The sequence below is a fragment of the Takifugu flavidus genome, chromosome 2 (genome assembly GCF_003711565.1).
Source record: "Takifugu flavidus isolate HTHZ2018 chromosome 2, ASM371156v2, whole genome shotgun sequence".
Classification (NCBI taxonomy): domain Eukaryota; kingdom Metazoa; phylum Chordata; class Actinopteri; order Tetraodontiformes; family Tetraodontidae; genus Takifugu; species Takifugu flavidus.
Genome location: NC_079521.1, coordinates 4,203,079 through 4,228,002, shown reverse-complemented (window position 1 = coordinate 4,228,002; position 24,924 = coordinate 4,203,079). Strand labels below are relative to the sequence as shown.

At 40.4% G+C, this 24,924-nt stretch overlaps 2 protein-coding genes across 3 annotated transcripts; one reads left to right on the top strand and one right to left on the bottom strand.

The window, feature by feature from the left end:
• LOC130521781 (granule associated Rac and RHOG effector protein 1-like) lies at positions 1-23,842 on the top strand. 2 transcript variants are annotated; one of them, XM_057025577.1, is made up of 15 exons: positions 1-96; positions 7,520-8,936; positions 12,448-12,504; positions 13,389-13,601; positions 13,912-14,052; positions 14,179-14,274; positions 14,448-14,609; positions 14,792-14,950; positions 17,074-17,171; positions 17,607-17,732; positions 17,932-18,995; positions 19,850-20,015; positions 20,674-20,811; positions 20,892-20,967; positions 21,882-23,842. In XM_057025577.1, exons 2-15 carry the CDS (start codon positions 8,433-8,435, stop codon positions 22,218-22,220), a joined length of 3,339 nt encoding a protein of 1,112 aa, XP_056881557.1. In that variant the 5' UTR covers positions 1-96; positions 7,520-8,432; the 3' UTR covers positions 22,221-23,842. The 2 variants fall into 2 exon arrangements, with proteins under 2 accessions (XP_056881557.1, XP_056881558.1); XM_057025578.1 differs by lacking the exon at positions 12,448-12,504.
• A 49-nt stretch (positions 23,843-23,891) lies between these two features.
• Positions 23,892-24,757, bottom strand: ss18l2 (ss18, like 2). Its single transcript, XM_057025589.1, has 4 exons — positions 24,703-24,757; positions 24,344-24,420; positions 24,168-24,249; positions 23,892-24,087 (listed from the first exon to the last, which is right to left on the bottom strand). The coding sequence occupies exons 1-4, from the start codon at positions 24,739-24,741 to the stop codon at positions 24,034-24,036; spliced, it is 252 nt and encodes an 83-aa protein (XP_056881569.1). The 5' UTR covers positions 24,742-24,757; the 3' UTR covers positions 23,892-24,033.
• Positions 24,758-24,924: the final 167 nt, after the last annotated feature.

Below are 24,924 nucleotides of genomic sequence, written 5' to 3'. Positions count from 1 at the left end.
GAAGGGCTTGCCGGATGTGTTTGTTTTTGTTATTCCTCTCCACGGTGGTCACATAGACAGGGGATTCGCTGTCAAGAGGGTGGATGCCCAGCGCTGGTAAGCGATGTGGTGCTCAGTTAACGTTTTTCTTTCGTTTTCTGGTGCTGTTTATTTCCATGAAGGTCAGGTGTCACTGACTGCAGCAGCGTTTTAATTCGTTTGTGCTTTTAACCATCGTATACAATCGCGTCGCAGCGAGTTAGCCAAGTAGCTAATAGGTAGCCCGCTTAGCTGTATAGCTAGCGAGCTTAGAAGCCGCCTTTAGGACCATCAACTGCCTGACATATGTGTTCAGGGGCTGGTGATAGTTCTTATAAGGTATTTTTGTCAGTATGAAGCATGATTTGACATTTAGATTAAATTTGATATCTGTTGATTAAATGCATCCGCCTATGCAAGAATAGGAGGAGCCGATGGCGGTATCGGGTATTTCTGTTTTTAGATTAACTGGTGTAGATCTGTGGAGGATGCATTTAATGCAATGAATGTCTTGGCAACAGAAAGCATTTAAGATGACGATGCGAATAAACGTAAAGTTGGTGACATTTGGCAGCACCTGGTTTAGACTACATGTCCGATAACGGACCTCGGGGTGCTTGTTTCCAAGTTACACGCTCTGTCACTATTTTCCTCCCTCCATAAAACAAATGTATCTTAACGGGAGATAGATTAATGCTAATAAGTTGTTTACAATCGCGGTCGATTCATCTTATCTATCCTAAACCGACAGTATCACTAGCTTGTAGACTAGCCTTTAGCTAACAAATATTTTGTGCGTCTAACGATTGAGTGTCAAAGTCGGGAATGCGGCGTACCCTGGTTACCGGGTGTCTGCGAGGCTTTCATGTCGGTCTCCAGATCTATCCTTTACTACTGTGTCGAGGCACTAATGCTTCGAAATTATCTCTTGCGACTCTGCATATAGGGCGTTAAAGGCCGTATTAATAGCTGCGACACAGTGTTCTCAAGACTTGGGCCATGTCATGCAAAGAGTTTCGATGAAACCGGCTGACTGCGCTCCCGGGTATTCTCTTTCGCCTTCCTGCTAAATAGTGATCGGTGAATACAGAAAACAACACACTAATAGAATATACCAGGCTAATAAAAATGATTAAAATACTCCTTTTCTTCGACGCAGAGAAAGTGCTATTTTGACCAATGTTCCTCATTGCTATGTTGTAATGTGTGTGGGATTGTAGCAACAGTACTGTTACTCAGGTTATTGAGATTATAGAAAAACCAAAAAACAAACCTATCTATATCTTTATCTATATCTATATCTATAGTACAACAACCATGTCCAAGTGCCTGCACCACCGTGGACACGGTTTTAACATCAGTGTTTCATGTAATAATGCCCCAATTGCCTTAAACAACCGCAGTTATTCCATGTACACTGTTTTGTTTGATCTCTGCATTGTAAAAAAAGAGAACTAGACTTCCATTAATAAGTAATGTTGCCCCACTTCTCCAGATGTGTCTAGCCAGTCAGGCTGGTGTGTATATAGTTAGGGTTTGGGTTTGATCATAAAGCCTGTAGAGCTTGCTCGTTGCGGGATTGACATGTCATATTAGGCCTTTGGTCAGTTTTATTCTAATGTTGTCAACTGTTAATAATTCTGGGATGTGTTTGTGTCATTTTCCACTTTATAGTCAGATTGGGGTAGATTAGTTGATGTCTTATTATTATGGTCAAGCATCTAAAGATACAATTAATGTATCTTTTCATCTTTTTACATTTTTTTCCAGGCCCATATAGGTTATTTTTCAAGTACCGTAATCCCTGACAAACATGTCAACATCTGCCTTATATAGAAATTTGCGCCCTTCAAAAAAATGGCTATAGTTTCTTTCCAAAGCCTCTTAGTTTTCCTCAGTATTTGACAAGAAGGCAGATTATTTCACCCTTATTCTAATATTGAATCCCGGATGCTTGTGTGAGAAAGTCATAAAGTCACCAGATTAGAGTGTGTTCTGCTTGCCTCAGGTGGATTCCAGGCTCACTGTGTGTTTTACTGTCTGACAGACCTCACTGATATTTCGTCAACAAAAGTGACTTTCATTGTTGCTCTTGGTTCACAGTTTAGATTGCAATAATTAGTGCTCCAGAGGATTAACACAAGATACGAGGTTAATTAAATGAAGACTCAAATCATTACATTTTATATCCTTAGTTTAGATAGTCTATAATTATAATGTTAATTACAACATTTACTGAGTAAGTGACAAAATTGTTCAAGGTTTTTTTAAATTGAGAAAACAAGCAAAGTAGATGCACTTAATTCAGACTTGACCTTTGAATCATAGTGGTTGTTTCAATTTTCATGTATGTTTGATGAGAGCACGGACATGCTAGAATTCCCCATAATGCTCGCTCACAACAGCTGCTACAGCAGCGGGAGAGACAGAGGGCTCCACAGATCGCTTGCCCGACTCTCCAGACCAGATTTTTGTTGGATTTAGTCAACAAATGCGTTCAGTAACAATTGTCTTGGCAGGGAGGAGCACCACCAGTGACTTGAGCTTGAAGCACCCCAGATGGTGATCCAGCTTATAATGAAATAATTTTATACACACACTATTTTCAACTTGTTCTGAAAAATTTTCAAAAAGCATCTAAATGAGTTTCTAAGGCCTGGACTCTGCCTTGGAAAAGGTAACCAAGCAACCTATCAGATTGGTTTCTGTAAAGCTGGTGAAGAAGATAGTGAGGGATGCTACAGGGCACAGGAGGTGATACATCTTATTCACCATTTGAAATCCATAACTCATTTAATTACTACCATCTGTCTTCTTTTTCTAATTTCTTTAGTTTAGATTTAATAACAAATATGATGGCAAAAGAAGGCCAAGTGGCCAGATGATGGGGACTGGCCTTATAGCATGGGAAATCTCACATGTGTCTCCTGGGAAACTAGTGTGGTCAACTATTTACCCCCCCACTCCCCTCATTCAAAAGTTCTCAGTGGATGCATGAATGCTGATGATCACATTCAGCAAGAATCGAGGCTTCCACAGAACTCTCATGTAATTTGATAGCTGTCTTTTTTAATCCCTGCTGCCAGATATATTCAGCCTGTGTTGTTTAAGAAAGAGGTCAGAAGTCAGGGTCGGCTATATAGTTACTGCAGCTGATAGTTTTGTTTTGTCGCTTTGGATGGTTGGATTTTTCTCTACATCACCGCCACAATCATGTGGTTGAAAATCACCCAATGTATGTGATCTAGGGCTAAAAAAGAAAGGATGGTATCTTATTCCACCCTACTATCATTTGTTGTTATCATATCTCCTAAATGGTGTGCTTATACTGGGTTGCAGAGGAGCAAAGTCTTTTTTTCCCCCCCTTTTACTCTAGATAGAAAGCTTACTTTCTTATTTTTCATGGTCTGATGTGACTGAAAACATTTATTTGTATCTGTTTAAATTTTACCTGGATGTTTGAGATGAAAAAATGTGCCTGTATCAATGCTCTTTGTCATCGTAGTGGCTGGTATGCAGCCCAACCTGGCAACTTAGTATCTCCTGTTGAGCTGAGGAAAGCGATTTCATCCATTACGATCTGGTCAACAGTCTTTCCTGAATAGCAGTGAGGTCAGGGCCTTTTAACGGCAGCACTCGCTAGTGGAGCACATTGAACACACAATGCTATTATGAAGGGGCTCTCTTGGTTTATTCTATTTTCTCACAGTTGAATCGTGGCAGGGGTGTGTCCCTCGTGCAGTGGATCAAATCAGATAGCATTTGTATTTGCATTTATGTGTACATCTAGTACACAGTCTGAACCTTTCTTTATCTGAAGGGCTTGGAACATATTTGATGAAAACAAAGGCACATGATCTGAGCTGTGAGTGGGACACACACCTCGACCATGTCTTTTGTTGGCCTGGACCGTCGGCTATTTTTACGAGTGCTATAAGCTACTTACAGTGTCTGTTATGACAGCACAGGTTAGGCTAATATTATCCAACCCATTAACCGACAGTATGAGGCTCTTAACTGATAGGAGATTTTAAATAAATTAAGAAAGGTTCAGCAGAACTGTTCACGCTAACTACCATGCTATCATTCCCCATGAAAGACTATGCTGAAGGAGGATTAGTTCAGGGAACACAACCCTTTTCCAAAACCTATATCTGCAGGAATTCCAGGATGATTTTGACGGTTCTTCTTGTTGACATTTAAATACTACCCATAGCCTTTATGCCATTCTCCTACTTGGAGTGTAATGCAGCTGCAAGAAACACAGTGTTTTTGTTTTTTTCTGTGCTGGTATGAGAAGACAAGGGCCTTCCACAATGCTCGCCTTGTCTTCTATGAGCAAAAGGAGCCTGGCTCAACTCCTGTCTCACAGTTGCTCATGGCACTTGTCCTCTCATTATGGTGTGGACCTCCTCGACCTGTCTACTGATGCTCCCTACTATATCTTATCTGCTCTGTGGAATATATTCAATAACTGAAGCTTCAACTAAAATGAATTACATTAATCATCAGTCACATTTCCATATAATGTTTCAGATTTCCTGACCTGCATTTTTGTGCTTTTGTCATCCCAGATTTAGTAAATTCTGGAGAAATGCATTCCTTTGCTCCATTGGTGACATAGGGAATGTAGAACTTTTCCCCTCTTTGAGCTAAACCTTTTAGAGGGTCTAAAAACAGTGTAGTGTTGTCCATGGGGCAGCTGTTTTGACCATTGAGGCTGAAATAGACTTCATAAGAGAGCTAATGCTGGGGCTGTGGTTAGGACTTCAAGAGGCTGTGAGTTTGCTTCGCTGTGGCAAATGGAGAAGGAGCTGTCAGCATGGCTAACAGTTGTCTCATACTATGGATGGAACAAAAGAGGATCTGTAACATCCACATAAATATTGCTGCAGGTCTAGAAGTCAGCTTTGGTTATCCAAATGATTACTTAAGTAGAATTGGAACTCCAGGGTTGAGTTGCCTTCTTCATTTTATGAAATCTCCTGAGTGAAGTGAAAGGGAAGAAAATAAAATGCTCGTGCTTCTCAACAGCCGGTGTGAAGGTGACTTTCAGCTGTGTCACTTGTATGCTGGAGTGGATGTGCTTCCTAGTCAGTAGATTTACTGGACACTCGTCCATGTTTAGATAAGATAAAAGGAAATTTCTTTATTATATTTATTACTCTAAGTAGCTATTTTAAGTACTAAAAATAACAATAAATAGAAATCTATATCTAGATTATTTGACATATTTAACAGAAATGCATGTACTTCTTAAAGGTGATCTGACCTGACATATAAATGCTTCACTCTTTTCAATGACAATGGCAGCGGTTGTTTGTGTAGACAGGTAAATCATATGTGGTATGATTTACTACATGCCTTTTCCCACTAGAATACTTTTGTGTGACGTATTTGTTGCTTGCGCCAGGAAACCTTAACCCTCTTAAACCTTCCTGTTGAAGCTAAGCAGCTGACGTGTACCGTGAGTGTGGAAGTGAAGCTAACATTAGCCTGAAGCAGCCCATGCTTGTCAAAGGATATTAAAATGGGCTGGCTCAATGCCGCTGCACATCTAGGGGATCACGCCGGTGTTTGGGTGCAATTTCTAATTGAGTGCACTTTGCATTGGAGGGCTGGCAGCAAGCAGAGCTCCCAAGAGAATGAAGCAAGCCTCATTAATATTGATGCTGTGTCTGTTCTTCTTGGGAATTCCTCAGCCTAAATTTATGGAAGATAATCTCCAATGACGTTGCAGAGTTAAGTCATGGGTGGGTTTTGAGGTTTTTAATAAAGTTTCTTTACTAAAAAGCTCTGTCTGTCTGTCTTGTGACTAAACAAACCAAAAAATAAATAAAGGCAATCTTTCCTCAAACATTAAATATTTCACTCTTGATTTTCCATCTACTTTTTTAAAGCTGCCCACCAAGCTAACCATCAACCACACCGTTTGAATTTATTCCAGCTGTGATTGGCTGTGATATGAGTCTGCAAGTTTTTCAATAAAGCTTTAATTGGGACTAAGAATCATAAAATAAAGTGGAAAAAATGTGGAAGCCAATTAGTCATGTTTATTTTGAAGTAATGATAACCACTTCAAGATATTGATATGGTAAATATGTTATGAGTTCTTCACAGAGGCAAATTGTCAATACGGATACAGATGATTTGGAAGAAATTACCCAATTGAAATTTAAAATAGACATTAATTTGCTTTTTAAGGGGAGTGATAGATCCAAAGTTAACATGAACTACATAATGAAATTCAGGCTCTCGCTTGTTTAAAGTGTGGCACGGAGAACACAAACTGGCAAATCTTTATTGACTTAAGACTGCTGTATATTCTCTATCTAATCGTGTATTTTACTGTGGAAGAATGTGGATTTCAGGACATTTTTAACATTACTGGTAACTTTTTGTTCAGCAATGGTCTGTGTTGGAGAAAATGTTGCTATTATAGGTGAGCTTTAGCCTATAAAGTGCCATCTAATAACTCATCTAAGTGCTTGTCACTTGGAGAAAACGTGCTCGATACAGGTGATTGTCAGTCACTGTGAAATAAATTTAGCATCTGGAAACAGTGAAGGGGTCTAAGAATCCAACCATTTATAATGTAGTGCTTTTTACTGTACATATTATTTTTTGTTTTTTAGCTTTATGATTCTCTACAATATGGATTAGCCTTTTTTATATTTATGTCCCACTGACTGTAAATAGCAGGAGTATAGCTGTATCTGTTTCAGTGCTTCTACGGCTCTAAATAGAAAGTAAAGCAGCTCTATGACATGTTCTTTTCTTTGAAAGCAATGCTAACAAATTCCCAAAACTGATCCCCTCTGCTCTGCAACACTGTTGTAACCTCAGGTCCACAACTGTTGTAGACCTGTTCTTCTTTTCCATGTTTAACTGTTTGTACAGGAATGGAATGAATGCACACAATAGTTTGCATGTTGCATTTTGAATTGTAGTAGATCACATGCTCTTCACTCTCGAACTTGTCTCTCTAGATATCAGCTGACCTGTTTCTGTCGTATTTTGAGCAAAGAGGTGGGAGGGCAAATTCCTCCTTGGTCTTGACAGTATAAATTGTTACATTATGAATGTAACGCACAATCCGAAGTGAAAAGGTCTCAGGCAGAAGGACGAGTCTCACAGTGACATCGACAGAAACATGTCACTGAATGAGATGATTGTCACTTCTACTGTGCAAAGCACAACAGACCCTGCAATGTCCTGCAACAATGACCTCTTCCTCGTTTTTTGGTTTTCTCTAACTGATTTTTGCTAAGCCAGACACTGCCAGAGATTCTTTTCATAGACGTGTGGGGGTTTAATAATCATCTAGAAATCTGCATGAATGCACAGCTCTTTCCTGACCAATGACATATATTATATGACCATTTTAATTAATGTAGCCAAACTGGATGGTGTTCAAATAAGGGAAGGAGCTGAACAATAAAAGGACTGGAGGAAAAAAGCTCATCATTCTTTTCTGTTTCTCTGCCCTTTCCTCCCTTAGGAAATGACCTAGAGGCCTTACAGATACATTTGTGCTTTTGTCGCTCTAATCTGCATAAACAGAGCGCAGCGATATCTGAAAGCACACTTGTTTCCACGGAGAGTAATATCTACCTCAACCAGCAAACGAGGGACAAACCTGGAAGCTGCTGGAGACTTGAGACGAGCAGAGTGAGCTATCAGCTATACTTGCTCACTGCCTGCAGAGAGAGTCCTGCTTTGTAAAGAGGATTTGATGGACTGGATCTGGCACTCCCTACAGCATCTGCACCAGCCAGTGTGCAAGAGAAGACAAACATCTATCTTCTGATTCCAGCATTTACCTTTTGTGTTTACTTTGATAGCCATTTTTTCTGTGCTGTTGAACAGTGTCTTGTTTTTCTTCGGCTTAATTTGCATCTTTTTTCTTTAAGGATTCTGTTTATTTTACTTACATGGGCTGGTTATAGGGTTTCTATGTACATGCATATGTATATATACACTCTAAATACTGTATGAAGGAGTTTTTCCACATTTTGAAGCAGCTATTGCACTTTAAATGTGGATTTATTATCACTTAAAGTAATGTTTCTTCCCCTATTATGATCATTTTTGTTACTCTGGAAACCTATTATTTGGCGGTGTATTTGTGCTGTTTTTTAAAGCTGGGGCTGATGTATCTGCAGCAGGCCTGCATTTAAGCATTTCACTCAGCCTACCGGTCTTCCTGACTGCACTTCGACCTCACCGTTGTCTGCGCTGCCTCTCTACAAGGCACACTGAGATGAGACCTGGCAAGAGGAATCCTTAAGCTGTCGTTTACTTGATTTGAACTGTTTTTGGACTGTTGGGTTCATTGCTTTGTGAAAGGATTAACATCACTTTGCAGAGGAAAAAGACATTAAGGAGCAGCTTTTGGTGCTGTTGCACCACTTATGTATTGTTGTAGTGCACAGGAAAGTAAAATGGACTACAAGCGTCGCTTTTTGCTCGGCGGGTCCAAGCAGAAAATCCAGCAGCACCAGCAGTACCAGATGCCTGAGATGAGTCGGACCCTGAATGCCTCTCTGGCCTCCAGTTGCTCAACGTCTTCACCCATTGGCAGTGGAGTGGGTATGCCTGGTAGCTGCCACCCACCTCCATCTAGTGTCACTACTGCGGTTGCAGACATCCAGCAAGGCATCTCCAAATACTTAGATGCCCTGAATGTGTTCTGCAGGGCCAGCGCCTTTCTCACAGACCTTTTCAGCAGTGTGTTCAGGACCTCTCACTATTCAAAAGCAGCTATGCAACTAAAGGACGTGCAGGAACACGTCATGGAGGCCGCGAGCAGGCTAACTTCAGCAATAAAGCCCGAGATCGCCAAGATGCTGATGGAGCTGAGCGCTGGGGCAGCCAACTTCAAAGACCAGAATGACTTTAGCCTGCAAGATGTTGAGGTAGGCTCTGATACAGAATTCTTTATCATCTTCCTGCTGAACATGTTTTTGCGCTGCAGCTCTTCACATTGTTTCAAGTTACATTAGACTGTTTTCTGTTTGCTGTCAAACAAAGACAGAAAATATTGACCTTAAAGTTCAATATTTGCTGTACTGGGAAGAATTAGTTAAGCTCACATCCAGTGGCATTGCAGTTAATAACAGTTTTTGTCATTCTCTTTTACCCATGACTCAAGTGTGAGATGTCTTCTCCAAATGCCGAGTCTGTAAATTAGTCTGTGCTTGCTCTTTACTTTTCTTTTGTCTGTATCTGCAGGTAGGATGTGAAAAACACAATGTGAAAAAATAATTTTGACATCCACACGCACACCGCTTTTCAATAATTGTTAAATCACTGATGTGAAATGGAAGCACAGGAGCAGAAGTCTTTGTGGGAATCACTTTATTTTTATGTGTGTGCACAATTCTGTCAGTTGATACCTATTAAACTTTTGTAAAGTGAGAGGTTTAATGTTAAGCTCACTGGGCTTTTGCACAGCATAATTAAGAAATGTATTACCTGGCCTCTAAAAGTAAGAGTACCATAGTAATTCTGCACTTAAAACCACAAGTTGTATTGTCAAAAGGTGCAACTTGGTGGTTTTTTCATAATTCTTTAGCTTGTGGCAACAAATGAGGTTGAAGGGGCAGCAGGACCTCAATGGATGTGGCTGAGCCCAAAGCAGGAAACCCGTTTTGCACCGCAGTCAGTAAATCTGACTCTCTGTGGTCTCAGAAATGCACAGCTGAAAATTGAGGAAGCTTAAGACTGCGAAAGTTTAGACCGCACGTATTGACACTCACACTAACCGTCTGGTTCTATGTATAAATAGTGCATTTAAAAAAGCAGTGAAGGGAACACAATAATTGCCCTTACTGATGTCTTCTCATTCTGTTACGCACTGTTTCAAACATTCCACATTCATGTTATGTAGGAAGACGTGTGAATAATGTGATGGACGTGGAAACCAAGCAGTGAACCAAAGTGACCCAGTAGCTCCTTTCAGCAAAAAATATTAATTTAGGGCAGGCTGCTCTTCTGAAAACAGTCTTCAACAAGATTAATGCTTTCAACAGTGAGTTTTCTGTTCAGCTGGTTTGTATGAAAATCCACAATATTGATTTTAAGTTTTCAAAGTGAACATTCCCGAAAACATTGACATATTTTAACCGGGTTGGTGATCATGGCTGCAAATTGAACCTGTCATTAATATTTGTAACTATAAAAGAGGCTTTCCTTTTTCTGCATGAGTTGAGGAATGCTGTTTGGCAGCTCAGTGCTTTATGAGGTCTTCAGAAAGAACCAAGTGCATTTCTGTGTCTGGGGGTTGTGGTATGTGAAGCTTTCCCCTCTGTGTTCCATAGCTCATGGCCTCATTATCTCCTCCCCCTCCCTGTTTTTCATATTTATTTTTTTTAACTGAGGGTCCCTTGAAAGTTCAGGTCAGTAGTGTCCAAAACAAACCAGTTTTTCCAAGGCAGAACCCAGCATCCATGCTGTTTGGAATGACTCTACTTCCAATATGCTTGATTAACAGAACTCACACGTTAAATACCTCAGAGCGAAAGGCACAGATGCACAGAGGTCCCCGTGACCAGAGCTGCGTTTGAGGCTGCTTTACGTAGAGAGAGGCATAAGCTGTCTAATGTAACCCAGCTGCATGTCTCTGTTCTGTTACTTGTTACTCTTTTTCTTTACCTCTGAGTATGTCATGACGATGGTCCTATGGTCACTGTTGACCGTCATTGTGTCGTGGAGTATTTACTTGTTTTTGGTACAGATTAACAAAAAAACAAAAAAAAAATGTGAAAGATTAATTATATTCTTGTGTTAGACATGTGTACGTTCACACTCCAAAGTGTCAGAACTTCATTTTAAAAAAACACTGTATTGTATTTTAAAAATTACCATAATGTCTCTGGAATCAAAGTCCCAAAGAAAATCAATTAGACACCACAGCTCTGGTCAAACAAATATGTATGTTTTTGGTTAAAAAAAGATTCAAGATGTTCCAAAATATCCATGATTGCATTGGCACAACAGCAGCAGTGTTGGCTGTATATAAGAGCTTCAAAAGCACACATTTACCCTGAATATAACTTGGTTATTACAACTTTGTGCAGTTATGTTGAAAAGATTGTTTCAGTGTCGATTTGAATAATTCAAGCAGAACAGAAACACAAGGCTGCTGCACCTCCAGGACAATCAGAATCTTTAAAAAATCCTTTTATAAAATAATATTTTACCTCTTTGGTGTAGAGGGGGTACGGTAGTGTTTATTTACTATTTATGTATTATAAGGTTTTTTAATGTATCGTATAATTTATGTAGACGTTTTTTCAGCCAGTAAGTGTGTAATTGAAGTACAGCCTTTCATATATGAGAGTGTAAGAGTTTATGAAAACTAAAGATATTTCTAACATTTATTTCATGAAGAGCTGATGGTTCTGAATATGTAATGGAATAGTGTCATAACTGGATCCCTGATGCTCAAGGAATATGGCTTGAAAACAGCCTGAACCAAATTGTTGAAGTAAACTGATAAGGAAGCAGACACGGCAGCACCCTTAACACACAACCTGAGGTAGCTGATTTTAACTGACATGTCCACGGCATGTGCTTTTTTTAAATAACATAAAATTCAGTCTCATATACACACCCCAACAACAGTCTTGTGTACTAGATATTTTTGTCTTGCAGCTGCACTGACAATAGAAATATACATGTTCATTGATTTATGTTTCACCTTGTTTGGGCTTGAAAGGGGCCCACTGTCGCTTTGGGTCTGCTGCACAGTTATTCCTAATATTTTCCATGACTGTGTGGAATACCGCACAGCCAATCACATGTGTTATCCATTAACTGCCGCTCTACTTATGGGCATTGTTTGGGCAACATTGTTGCTGAAGACTTTTTTTTTTTAAACAATTTTGCTCTACTCATCATTTGCTCATGTTTTTTTATGACATTACATGGCACATAGTTTGCACTTTGCAAATACATGGTTATTTTGCTCAGTTTTGATTATTTGTATAGCTTTTCATACCAGTCTCTTGACTTAATTCTTAATAGTTGAGCAATGTTTAAAGTAAAAGCAAGACCTTTGTGTATAGTGGATCCGGACCTGGTTTATATGGTCTCCCAGTAAGTCCAGAGTAGGTGGTAGGCAGTATGTCATCCCAGTGTTGAGCTGAGATTCTGTTACTAAAAGTTGGGTTCGCTGTGCTTATAGCCTGATGTTGTGTGGACAACTGTTAACTGGATAATAATACTTGAAATCATTACAGAGGAGTGTAAGGTGGAGTTTTTGTTGGTTGAACCATCAAGCTTATTTACAACTAATCACAAGCTCATGTATTTAGTAATGTGATACTCCATGTATTGATATTTTTTTCTTTATTGTATCCCCTACACTTGAATTTGACTATCATTCAATTCTGTTGGTCTTATTGTGCAACCTCACAACAGTAGAAGTGGAGGCATATTTCCATCTGGAGAATTCAAGCCTATCCTGGAGACAATCAAAAGGTAGAAATTTAAAAAAAGACACAATCCTAAAAGAAATAATTTGTCATCGTGAGTTTTTTTTAAATGCTGTCTTAACATGCAGCTTCAGCGACCAATCATAGCCTTCAGTCTTGATATTATATGTAGTACACCTGTGCCCCTAATGGTTGAGTTCTTGGTTCCAAAGCTTTTTCCTGGTCTAGGCCCCCTCTGAATTTCAATATCAATATATCTAAGAATTTTTCTTTTTTCTTGTTTTTTTCTTATTTATTTCTTTGTTTGTTTGGGATGTCCTCTCAGAACTGCACATTTTGCCGAGTGCGACTTGTGTGACTTTGTGTGTGAATGTGTGTTCCCCTTGCGATCCACTGGCGTCTTATTTTCAAATTTAATTTAAAAAACGACAAGGTATAGTTAATTAAATTTTACCAAATAAAATATTGGAACATTAGATAAAAAATCTGACAGTCATTACTTTTCCTTTACACATGGAGGACATTGAAAAATTGACAAATGAAAGCACAGTAATTCTTAACCTTACACTTTTGTATGCCAGATGTCCTTCGACGTCATTTTATGGTGATTAGGTTAAACAATGAGGGTCTTTCATAGATGTAACTTGATGTACCATTGCCTTAATATGTGGTTTGTGTGTGCGTGCACTCATAGATACAGTTTTTTCAAATGTAGAAAATATTCTGATTGTCTCTGTCCTTGGGGTGTGGAAAATAAACCATTACTATTGCAACAGGTTGGTAGGAGTGTTGGCCAATTACTGAGGCATGTGGACATACATGTTAGTTTCCTATCCTGCAGGCATCCTTATTTTTTGCACTGTCAAGAGTTCAACAGAGACATGCAGAGGAAACTAAAATATGTTCTAATAGTAAACTCTGTCTTTCCAGGTGCTGGGTCGGTGTTTCTTTACAGTGATGCAAGTCCATTTCCAGTTTCTGTCGCAAGCGTTGCAGAAGGTCCAGCCTGTGGCACAGTCCTGTCTGGCAGAAGCTCTTGCTCATGCCCAGGAACACTGCGCCAATGCCTGTTCCCAGAGCTCTGATCTTGGAGCACTCACTGAATTGGATGAAGCATCCTGCTCCTGGAAGCGTGCAGCCCAGGTAAGCATTCTCCTTGTGTCTTCGGGACTCAGAGATATAGGGAAATCCTATTTGTCCAGTTTTGACAGATTGAAGTCGTCTTTTTTGGGGCACTTCCTGTGAACTTGCAACTCCACCCTAATAACGGCAAATTTAATGCAGCATTGAAAGGAAAAACATTGCTGTTCTTTTAAGTCCTGTTCATTCTTGATTGAATTTTGTAAATCACATGGCAGAAATGATGACGTCTTCACGTGATGTTTGTACATTCAGTAATGACTTCATTTTTTGGACGGTGTTTTTGCTGTCATTCACTCTGCTGTCTCCTCAGGCCACAGGGAGGCTCAGAGAGAGGGGCCGAGACGGCTGCCTGGCAGGCATCCAGGTTCAGCAGCTCTTCTGCTCCAACAACACCACCATCCCTGAAAACCAGTTGAAGGAACTGAACATGAAAATTGACAATGCTTTACAGGTACCTCCAGAAACCATTTGTTTATACTTAATGAACAGGGGGAATTAATAAGATAGAAAATAAAATGTTTCATCTCTTTGATGAGCGCTAGATAGATTGATAGCTATGCAATGTCTCTACCTCCAGGCCTACAAAGCTGCTCTGGAGAGTCTGGGCCATAGTGAGTATGCTCTGAAGGCTGGCTTCCATCTTAACCCCAAAGCTGTAGAAGCAGCTTTACAGGTGTGTAAACTCTCAAAAATCAGTAAATAATAGTCATATAATTAGTGTTAACCATCCCTATAGACATAGAATTATTATTATTATTGTTGTTGTTGTTGTTATTTTTATTAGTATTAAGATTATTATTACTATTACTATTATAGTCGTGGTATATTTGCATTATGTGTGTGTAGGGCTGCTGCAGCGATGTGGAGGCCCAGCAGGCTGGCAGAATACAGACCATGTCTCAGCCCATCCAGTGTGAGCTGCCCACTATCCCTGTGCAGATCGGATCCCACTTTCTGAAGGGAGTGTCCTTCAACGAGTCAGCTGCTGAAAACCTGAAACTGAAGACGGTATGCTTGTTGACTGGCTCAGACACCCCCAAACCAGTGTGGCTTCATAATTGTGTTTTGGGTTTGCAGTGTTTTGAGTAATGACCACAACCGATAAGTGCACTAATGACAGGCTCAACCTGCTTTTTGTGGCATCTGCACTATCGCACAGACACACTTTGAATGGTTTTTGTTTCTCTCAGCACACAATGCTACAGCTTATTAAGGAGGCATTGGGCCAGAATGGAATTACTCCTCGGGATGAATCTCCCGTCACAGAGGTCCTTAACCAAGTCTGCCCATCGAGCTGGAGAGGAGCCTGCAAGACAGCTGTGCAGCTGCTGTTTGCTCAGGCTGGTCTGGTGAGTACACCTCAAAAATGCTGCATTAAAACACACTGGGGGCCAAATTTTCAACCACGGGAAAAGTAAGCAAAATAATTATATTGGTTGTAATGGTAGTCGTGACTACAGCCTGTCTTGGGTAAGTTTTTAAAAAAACATATTCTATGCTTAGTATTGCTATATTCTATCATGAATGCAGGTTTCACCTTGAGGCAAGATAAATCCATTTATAGTACTGTACTGTATATATATTGGGCAGTGCAGTGTTACATGGGAGATTTATGCGGACACACAACAAGCTTCTATGAAAGGCAAAGAGAAGACACGGTAAAAAGACCACATGGGAAACCTGTCTGAAGCTTTGGATAATGAAAGATGAAGACATCTGTACTGTATGGCTGCTGTATTGTTAAACCAAACCTTGACTTGACTTCACTGCCAGAGCCATAGACATGAAATCTAAATAAAGTTATTTTTTAACATGAATCAAAAAACATGATTGGTTGAAAGGAAGGCTAGTAAACAACACATATTAATAATAGCTGTACATAATGGCTATGGTGAAACTATGTTTTGCAATGTTGCCAAGTAAGCAAGGGTTTTCATCCTTGGATAAAAGTACTATAAAGAACTATTTTCCACAGCGTATTAAATGTATAAAATATAAACTTATGTACATGCAGATATACTCATTTGCGATGGTGTAGATCTGCAAATAGGGTTCCAACACCAATGCCCTCTACGGGAAGAGGCGTCTGTTCTTCCTGTGAACACTGAGATCCTCTGGTGTGTGTGTGTAGAGATGATGACCATGTTCTACCACATGGTTTGCATCTGTGATCTGGGGTGGCAGCTTGACAGAAAAACAAACAAACAATGCAATTGGACAAGCTGGTCAAAACAGCGAGCTCAATGCTGGGCAGTTTCTTTTCTTTTCCTATTTTGCACTTATTTTAGTTTATTTTGTGTCTCTGCATTTGCTGGCTTGTATTCTCATGTTAGTCAGATTTGTAATGGAGATGAGAGGATCAGCCTGTTTGCTTTGAAGCTGCCAAAGAAGTAAACTAACACTAAATACACACAAAAGAGAAGAAGCATTCCTGCAGCATCTGTGTGAGGAATGGGCTAGTCTGGGTGTGTCTGAAAACAGACTCCACTCCCTCTCCCTGTTGAAGTAAAGATCATGGGTAGAAAGGGTCACCTGCAGGACTCCCAGAAGCACACCAGTGTGTTTATGCTCCCGTGTTTATTTCCTTTGTGTGGTCCACGCTGTTTTTGTGTGTCAAGTTAAGGGAGCATTTCCATCCAGAGTTGCTATCCACTTACGAACTGTAAAACAATCCCTGGATGATAAATGAGCACTGTTCATTAAGTCCTTATCTGCGCCTGTGGCTGTTCAGCTTAAAATAATACACACATATAACAGTGCGTGTAGAAATATATACAAACATATCCTATACTAAGAGACGGGCACTAACATAATGTATAACCACCAAACTGTGAATCACTCTCATGTGTTAGTAGCACTTCCCCTCCACATGCATCATCTGTAGCCTCTCTATTTTTATTCTTTTGCACTCAGACTCACCATATCTATTCTGCTTTTTCAGGAAAGAGAATTAGACACTGACTCAATTTTTCCTTTTGGTTATGACTATTGGTGCCCAGTGATGCGGTTGAGGTTGGACTGTTTTGCTGGTATTCCTCCTTTTTGACCCCATTGACCCTGTGTCATGTATTTTGGCATGGTTGACAGACTGTGTGTGTGTTTGTCTCACATTGTCAGCCATAAGGTTCAGAGGATACACCTGCTTTTCGTTCTTTTTAAAATAAATAACAATGGTTTAACTTCCTATAATTCAGGAAGTGAGAACCTCCCTCTTTGTGACTTAGCTGCGAAGGGCTTGAAGAGTCATGGCCACTGCCAAAAACTCACAAATACATTTGTGAAACAGAGCAGGAAGGTTAGCCTGTTTGATGTCATTGGCTGGCTTTTCACCTTGAATGGCCAGAGGCAATAATAGTCCATATTACTGAGGGGAAATCACTTTTCACTTTTGAATGTTTGCATGCCTAATGTTTATATGATCCTGTATGCCAAAATGTTTTTAAAATTTTGATGCATGACTTTGTCTCAACAGGTGGTTGTCGATACTGCTCAGATAGAGAATAAAGAGGCCTATGCTCCCCAGATTTCTCTTGAGGGCTCCAAGGTGGTGGTCCAAGTCCCCTCTACATGGTAAACAAAAATCATGTTGTTGCTCAAATATTTATTATAGTGTGTATAGGTAGAAGGTAGAAGGTTGGTATGATGCAGTGGTTAGCAGTGTCATCACACAGCAACATCAGTGAGGTTCCAGGTTTGAATTTCATGGAAACCAGGGGACACATTGGACTCTCTCTGGGTACTGCATCTTGGTCCAACAGTCCATTGACATTAATTTTGGGGAAACATTGATACATCAACTTTTATATGTGGGTTACTGTGTGGAGCTCCCATTAGAAAGTTTACACTGGTCAGAATTGTCAAGTTTGGTGAATGCATGGAAAAAAAATGTTTTGGGGATTTGTTGTTTTATCATATGTCATTCATCCCCTTCATGTCCTGGACTCTTGCATAGATTTTGTATTTTGCGTTTTTATCTCTAGTCCTGTGCTGTTGTGTTATGCTCAGGTGTCTGAAGGAGGACCCGGCCACTATGTCTTTGCTTCAGCGGAGCTTGGACCCAGAGAAGACTCTTGGTCTGGTGGACGTTCTCTACACTGCAGTGTTTGACATCAGCAGATGGAAGGACAGAAAGTGAGTGAACCAGAAAGAGCCCCTCGTGGTTGCTTGATCTCATTTTATCTTGCATCTTGTTTTATATTATTTATCATATTATGTAGATACACTGAACAATGTATCAATTTAACATTTGGCTTAAATAGGTTAAACAAAGTCAGCTGAATAATTATTCTACTATATTATTTTACAATTACCCAATACTTTTCTTCTCTAGAGAGCAAGCCCTGCCCACTATTCAGATACAACTGCGGGACACTCCAGACTATGGAAGCCAAGTAGACATGGCTCCAGGCAACACCTCCAAGGCCTCTAGTGGATTGCCCAGAACAATATCTAAGCTTACTTCCAAGTTTACCAAGAAGGTTTCATCCAACTCTAATAACGGGGGCAGTTATTCTATTCCTAGCACCCCTTCTCGAAGCATGCTATCAACCAGTACTTCTGATGATAAGGCCAAGAGTCTTGGCCACAGCGATGGGAGGTTGCAGAGCATCCTGCAGATGAGCGGCCTGTCTAGCACCTCTGACTCTTCCCAGAAGAAACAGCTGGCTAATGGCTCCGTGGCTCAGGAGCAGGGGATGAACCTGCCAACTGACCAGGAGATGCAGGACGTCATAGATTTTCTCTCAGGATTTAACATGGGAAAATCCCAGCAGGCGTCACCTCTGGTGAAGAGAAGGAACTCTGTTGCATCTGCAAATCCTGCTGAGATAAAGCCCCCCACAGGGCTACCACCAACGTCTCAGTCCATTTCTCATAACGCCCTGCAGCCCTCAGCTCAGACTCAGAGTCAGCCCAAGCCCCAGTCCCAGGCAGTACAGAAACAGCCACAATCACAGCCACCTCCACCCCAGCAGCAGCAGCAGCAGCAGCCCCCTCCTCCACCCCCTCAGCAGACCTCACAGGCCCTGCAATACTACCAGCACCTCCTGCAACCCATCAATCAACTTCCATCTCAGCAGTCCCCACCCCAGGTGCTGCCTCAGCAAAGAGTGACCAACAAGTGGCTTGGGACATCTGGACAACAGCCTCCACCACAGGGTCCGCCTGGAGGGCTGTCCCCTCTTGGTCCAATAGGGCAGTGGGGCTCTCCTGGCCTTCCAGATTTGAGTTCAGACTTGTACAGTCTGGGTCTGGTCAGCACCTACATGGACAGTGTTATGTCAGAGATGCTGGGTCAGAAACCACAATGCCCCCGCAACAACACTTGGCCAAACAGGGACCAGAGTGAAGGAGCATTTGGAGTTTTGGGAGACTCTCTGCCGTTTGACCCAGCTGGTGAGATTCACCTCACTTTTGCATACCCAGAGGTCTTCTGGTGATGTTCATACATCGTAGTCATCCTAGACAATTGATTATTAAAATAACTAAATAACTTAAACGACAGCAATAAATCACAAACTACACCATGATAAGAAAACATTAGTAGATAAAAACGATCATTATATGGAACTTAAACGACCTATTATATGGAACTTAATTTTACAGAGAAGCAGTTTAGCAGTGTTGTAATTGATGGCAATAAAATATATATAGATGAGAATGCTAAAATGATTATATGTTGCACTCTCATCAATATATTGTTGCCATCAGTGGACATTTGCAAATATAAACCCAAACAGGTATAATTGTTAGTTGACAAGGAATTAAAATGCTGCTTAACTGCTTCTCTGTAAAATTAATTTCCATATAATGGGTTTAAAGTTTATTTTAAAGTTGCTTTTGAAAAGAGAAGACATGAAAACAAATGGATGCACAAATCGTATGTTTCCTAGACTACAAACAGATGTTTACTGCATTTGTGTAATACAGTGTAAAACTAATGTACTATCCTCTAATTGTTTAACAAGACTTTAGACAAGTTTAGAGCCTGATCTAAGAGATCTCTTTGAGCTGTGACTGCAGGTTGACCGATTGTGCTGAATTTAGCCGATACCAGTTGATATTTTTACAGTGTAGCAGAGTCTTTTGATTCCAGTCGGGGTCTATTGTTCACTGTGACTTACAGCCATTGTGATTTTTCTGCTATAGTAGACAGTCTGGCTAAATGGATTGAGCTCCAGGGAGTGAAAGAAAAAAGCTGAGGGTTTCAGAAACTCAAAGTTGTGTCTATCCTCCCTATCCATACACAGTTGGCTCCGATCCAGAGTTTGCGCGTTACGTTGCAGGCGTCAGTCAGGCCATGCAGCAGAAACGTCAGGTGCAGCACATCCGTCGCCCCAGCAACCCACGCAGCAACTGGCCAATGCCAGAGGAGCAGCACAGGACCTGGTCCCACCCAGAGTACTTCAGTGAGGGGTGAGTGTCAACACAGTACACGAGGTCCACCCCTGTATCCTCATCAGGATTGATTAGATAATCTGTGGAAACAGTGATCAAAACTATTAAAAAACAAATAAGAAGATAATTCCAACACATTTCTGATATGTATATTGTACATGAATATTGAAGTACATATAATGTACTCAGTATAATGATGATGGGCAGCATATAAAGTTTGCGCCCTCTGGTGGCAACCAGCAGTATTGTTCATAAAACTCACCACCCCCACATTTATGTACAGTTGAACATAAAATTAAACCATGTAACAATTCTTAGAGTGTGATAATGAAGTCGTATAGCGACATGAATAAAGTCTCAGTCTCGTCCTCTGGATTAGCACTGGACAATGGCGCTCAATGTGTCTCATTGTAGCTCAGGATTATTATGTGGTGAATCACTTCTCATCGTAGCAAATAACATCGATACATGTGACATTTACGGTCATTGAAATTTCATCTGTAGCACCTTCCTGCTGTACAGCAGTGCCATTTTAGTTGTCCTGCATGATAAAAATAAAGTTGCTTTTCATTCCTGTTTTTACTTTCATGCACTTTCTGAGAGAAGAGAGACAGAAAAAAAGTTTTCTTTTGACCTAACCAGATAAATCTGAGACACTGTTGTGATTTTATTTCAGGGAGGCCATTAACAGCAGCTGGTCAGCAAACCAGGGCGACTCGGCTAGCTCCAGTGATGAAACATCTTCTGCAAATGGTGACAGCCTCTTCTCCATGTTTTCTGGGCCAGACCTTGTTGCTGCAGTGAAACAAAGGAGGTAGGGCTGGCCTCATATGAACTGGGTCCTTTTTATCGCAAATGTTGAGCGGCTCATCCTTAAAATGTGTCTGTCCATAGAAAACACAGCTGCGGTGAGCCAGAAGTGTGCACTCTGCCCTCGCCACCACTGCATCATGTCACAGATGACAGCCAGGCAAGTTTGAGCTGTTTCAGAAGTTGCTACAGCCTTCACTGTGTTTGAGACACCATTCTGTATGGGAGTCCTGCCTAGTCTGATTCCTTGAATTGTAAAATTTTGGAATGACACAGTATCTGCAATGTAACGACAAATGGTGATTGAAATTACAGTGGGACCTCTACTTACGAACGTCTCTACATGCGAAATTTTCAGGTTATGAAACGTCTTAACAGGAAAATATTTCCTCTTGTTATGAAAGAAACGTCAGGATACGAAAGGCAAAGCTGCTCTGCCATTGGCTATCGCCTAGCATCTTGCTGTAATCCCATTGGCTAGGAGGGACGTCAATATGTACAAATTTGTGTATATCCCAGCGTCCTCTTTATCGTCTTCGGGATTTATTGTGGGTGTTCGTATGTTTGTCCATTAGATGGCGATGTTACCACAAGTATTAATGTTCGTTGCCAGTAATGACGGCTAATGTAAGATTAGCCTGTAATAAAGTTCATTTTGTTCCTGGAGAAGCCTTGCACTGAATTCCTACATTTATTGTGTGGTAAACTAATTGTAACATGTATTTGTTACATGTTTTGATGCATTTTTCTGATTTATAAAAAAAATTATGTCCGCATTTTTGGGGGCTTGGAACGGATTAGGGTATTTACATGGAAAACGCGTCTCTACTTACGTAATTTTCAGGTTACGAAACAACTTCCGGAACCAATTAATTTCGTAAGTTGAGGTCCTACTGTAGTTAGCTTTAAAAGGTGTCTATGCTCACAAGCAAACCCCTCCTGTAACTGCTGGAGCGGAATTTGCAGAAGAAGAATGTGTCTCTTCTTTATTCCTTTTGTGTTCAGGGAGGATTACTCGTTTACTTGTTCTTAATTATCCTCCATTGCTGAAAGTTGTTTGCTTGTTCTGCACAGGACAACAAAACTAAAACCTGGCCTCCAAAGGCACCATGGCAGCACTCCATCCACACCAACACCATGCCCAATCCCAGCTCTTCCTTGTTTCAGATGAACATCCCTCCTTCCTCTCAGTGGAGCGACACCATGCAGATGTTGCAATCTCCTGTGTGGTCCACTGCGAGCGACTGCTCCCCCTCAGCTGGCATCTCTTCTGGTTTCCCGTTCACGCAGCAGCAGCAGCAACAGCAGCAGCAACAGCAGCAGCAGCAACAGCAACACAAACCCATGACTAAGGACTTTAAGTCTTTCTCCCTCAAACATGAGCACAGGTCCTCCTACCTTCCCCAGTACTGATGGCAGACCAACATGTTGATGGGGAAGTGCCACTGAGGATCTGGAGCTCTGTTAGCAGAGTTATAGATGGGCTGAGCTGTAGATGTTACAGTTCACACCCACAGAATTAGAAGACTTTAAAGCTTTAGAATAAGTACAAACACTGGCTCAACACTTTTCTATCTATATTTTTCCACGTCAGGCATCCATGTTTGGAAAAAGAGATGTATTTTGAACTGCCATGTTTTAACTATGAGAGGTGCATGGGCCACGCCCGCAACAGTTTATCCTAAAGTGCGTTTCTGTCTGTTGAGCAGACATGGCTTCAGACGAGAGCTGGAGACGTGCACGGCCATCATCCACTTGGCTTCTGCACCTGCACGTGTTTGTGTGTGTGATTATTTGCGTGAGAATGAATTATGAGCTTATTAGGAGAGGGCAGGGGCTCGACGTGCTCGACATTTTGCCCATCAAATATACTGTGTCTACATAGCTGTAACTGCCAAATCTCATGCAAAGATGATTCAGAATACAGCTACCATCTGTTTCATAGCTTGTAAAATACTGACATTGAAATATAAATATTTAGTTCTTTTTATTAAGAGGCTTTGAGCAGGCTCAGCATATAGTAAGTCACTGCAGAAAAGTACTTTGAGAGAAATACACTACTTTTTCAACAGCATATGAGTTCGGGGTTATAGCAGTAACAATGTGCCATGTTGGTATTGATAGCACTTGCAGAATATTATTTTCAACCAAAGTGTTATGCTGAAGATGTCAGGTGGTCTGAGATTGTTGAGAAATGGCTACACGCCCAACATCTTCACGAGAAACACATTTATTTCCTCCTCTAATTATTGGTTGTATAAAATCGACACTAACTCCCATAATCTCAGTTTGTCTTTAATAATACCATATTTTTTTTGTACAGGTATTGACAGTATTAATCTTATTTTTCTATTTTCATACATTATACCATTACTGTATGTTAGTATTCTTGTAGGCATATTACATGAAAGATTATTTTACACCTCCCAATATGTGAAAAGCACATTTTTCCAGAGCTGAACTACACCATCTATAAAGGTTACCAAATATGCCATGCTAAACACTAAAACATTGTGTGGTGAGGGTCTTTTTCCAAGCCCTTTGTTGGTTTCTATGGCAAATGGGCTATTTTTTTTACAAGCCCAGAATGTTCTTTTGTGACGTTTGCAGATGCCAATGTTGCCTGTATTTATGAAAAGACACCATGTTTTCAGAAAACTAACATACTTAACATGTTTACAAAAATTGTTTGCTGTATATACATATAAATATATATCTTTTTATAGTTAATGTGCTTTGCACAATCAAAATATAGGGTTTGTTGCTTTTGTCTGTGTTTTCTCCCAAACTGTTGCAGCCTTTAAAAGAAAAAAGAAAAAAAAATACACATTACAGACCTGGGACTATAAATGTTAGCGTCTCAGCTGTGTCAAATGGTTTACTCCTAGCTTCAACAAAAGAAAAAAAATTGTTGCCCTGATAGAAGATATGAAGGGGGACTGCTTGGCTTATGTTGCTTATTGTTGTTTTGAGTTGGCAACTGAATCTTTCCAAGTGTACCAGCAATGCAAAAAATAAAATGATTAGCAATTAAATCCACTCTTTGTAGTTTCTACCTAAAACATTGACATGAAGGCAGAAAGCTGTCACATCAAATCATCTTTATTCAAAAATTTGCTATTTTAAATAAACAATACACTGAACATGTAAAAATTTGTCGCACTGATAGTCCTATAAATTTTAAAGTTAATTAAAAACGCTATTCCAATGCACATAATAGCAACCACTACCCCGACCCTCCGTGTCCATTCTCAGCCGGTGCGGATTCATTAGATGTACACTGTCAACAAAAAGAGCAGCATAAGGAAACACACCATTGTTTGCAGTTTCTCTCAAGTTGTGAGTATGGATGATCTTTACATTAGAAGGGAGGGAGGTTTCTGGACTGGCATCGGCTATAGTTCCCAGGTAGACGATGTTGCGGTGCAGGATCTGTTGATATCTAATGAGAAGTGTCAGAAGACAATAACCTGTCAAGTTCTGCGATACTGTACCTACCACCATAAATATATCCAGCCTCATTAACCAATACTGACTGAACACACTCCACTGCTCGTCCTTTCTGCATGTATTCAGTGATGCATCGGATTAACTGATCGTTTTCATCCAACAACTAGAGGAGAGAACGTAAAACGTGAATACAAAAGTTAACATGTGGAGATCAGTTTTAGGTATTAAAAAGTAAGCGAATAAGTATGACAAAACAAACGTTCACAAATTATGGTCCAACATGGCGTTAATATGCACAATATTCTCCAGATAACTGGTCATATGGCGTCTTACTCTCTGTATTGTTTCTTGGTTAATTTTTGCAGTCCCTCGTTGTTTTTTTGGCACAAACACGATTGACATTTTTTTTTAGAAAACTGGTTTATTAACGTCTCAAAATACCAACTTGATCATCCCGGATGTCGTTTCCGCGCCTATTGCACATGCGCAGTAGCGTAAAAGGTCACCTCATATATGCCTGTCCGAAAGTGGTCTATTTATTATTTTAAGTCTGGAATAAAATAATTTTTCAATATCGCCCTCTATCGGCCATTAATGTTTAAAAAGTGTCACGGAGCGGTCACTAATGTACCAAATATCGCCGATGATGTAACATCTTTGAAATAAA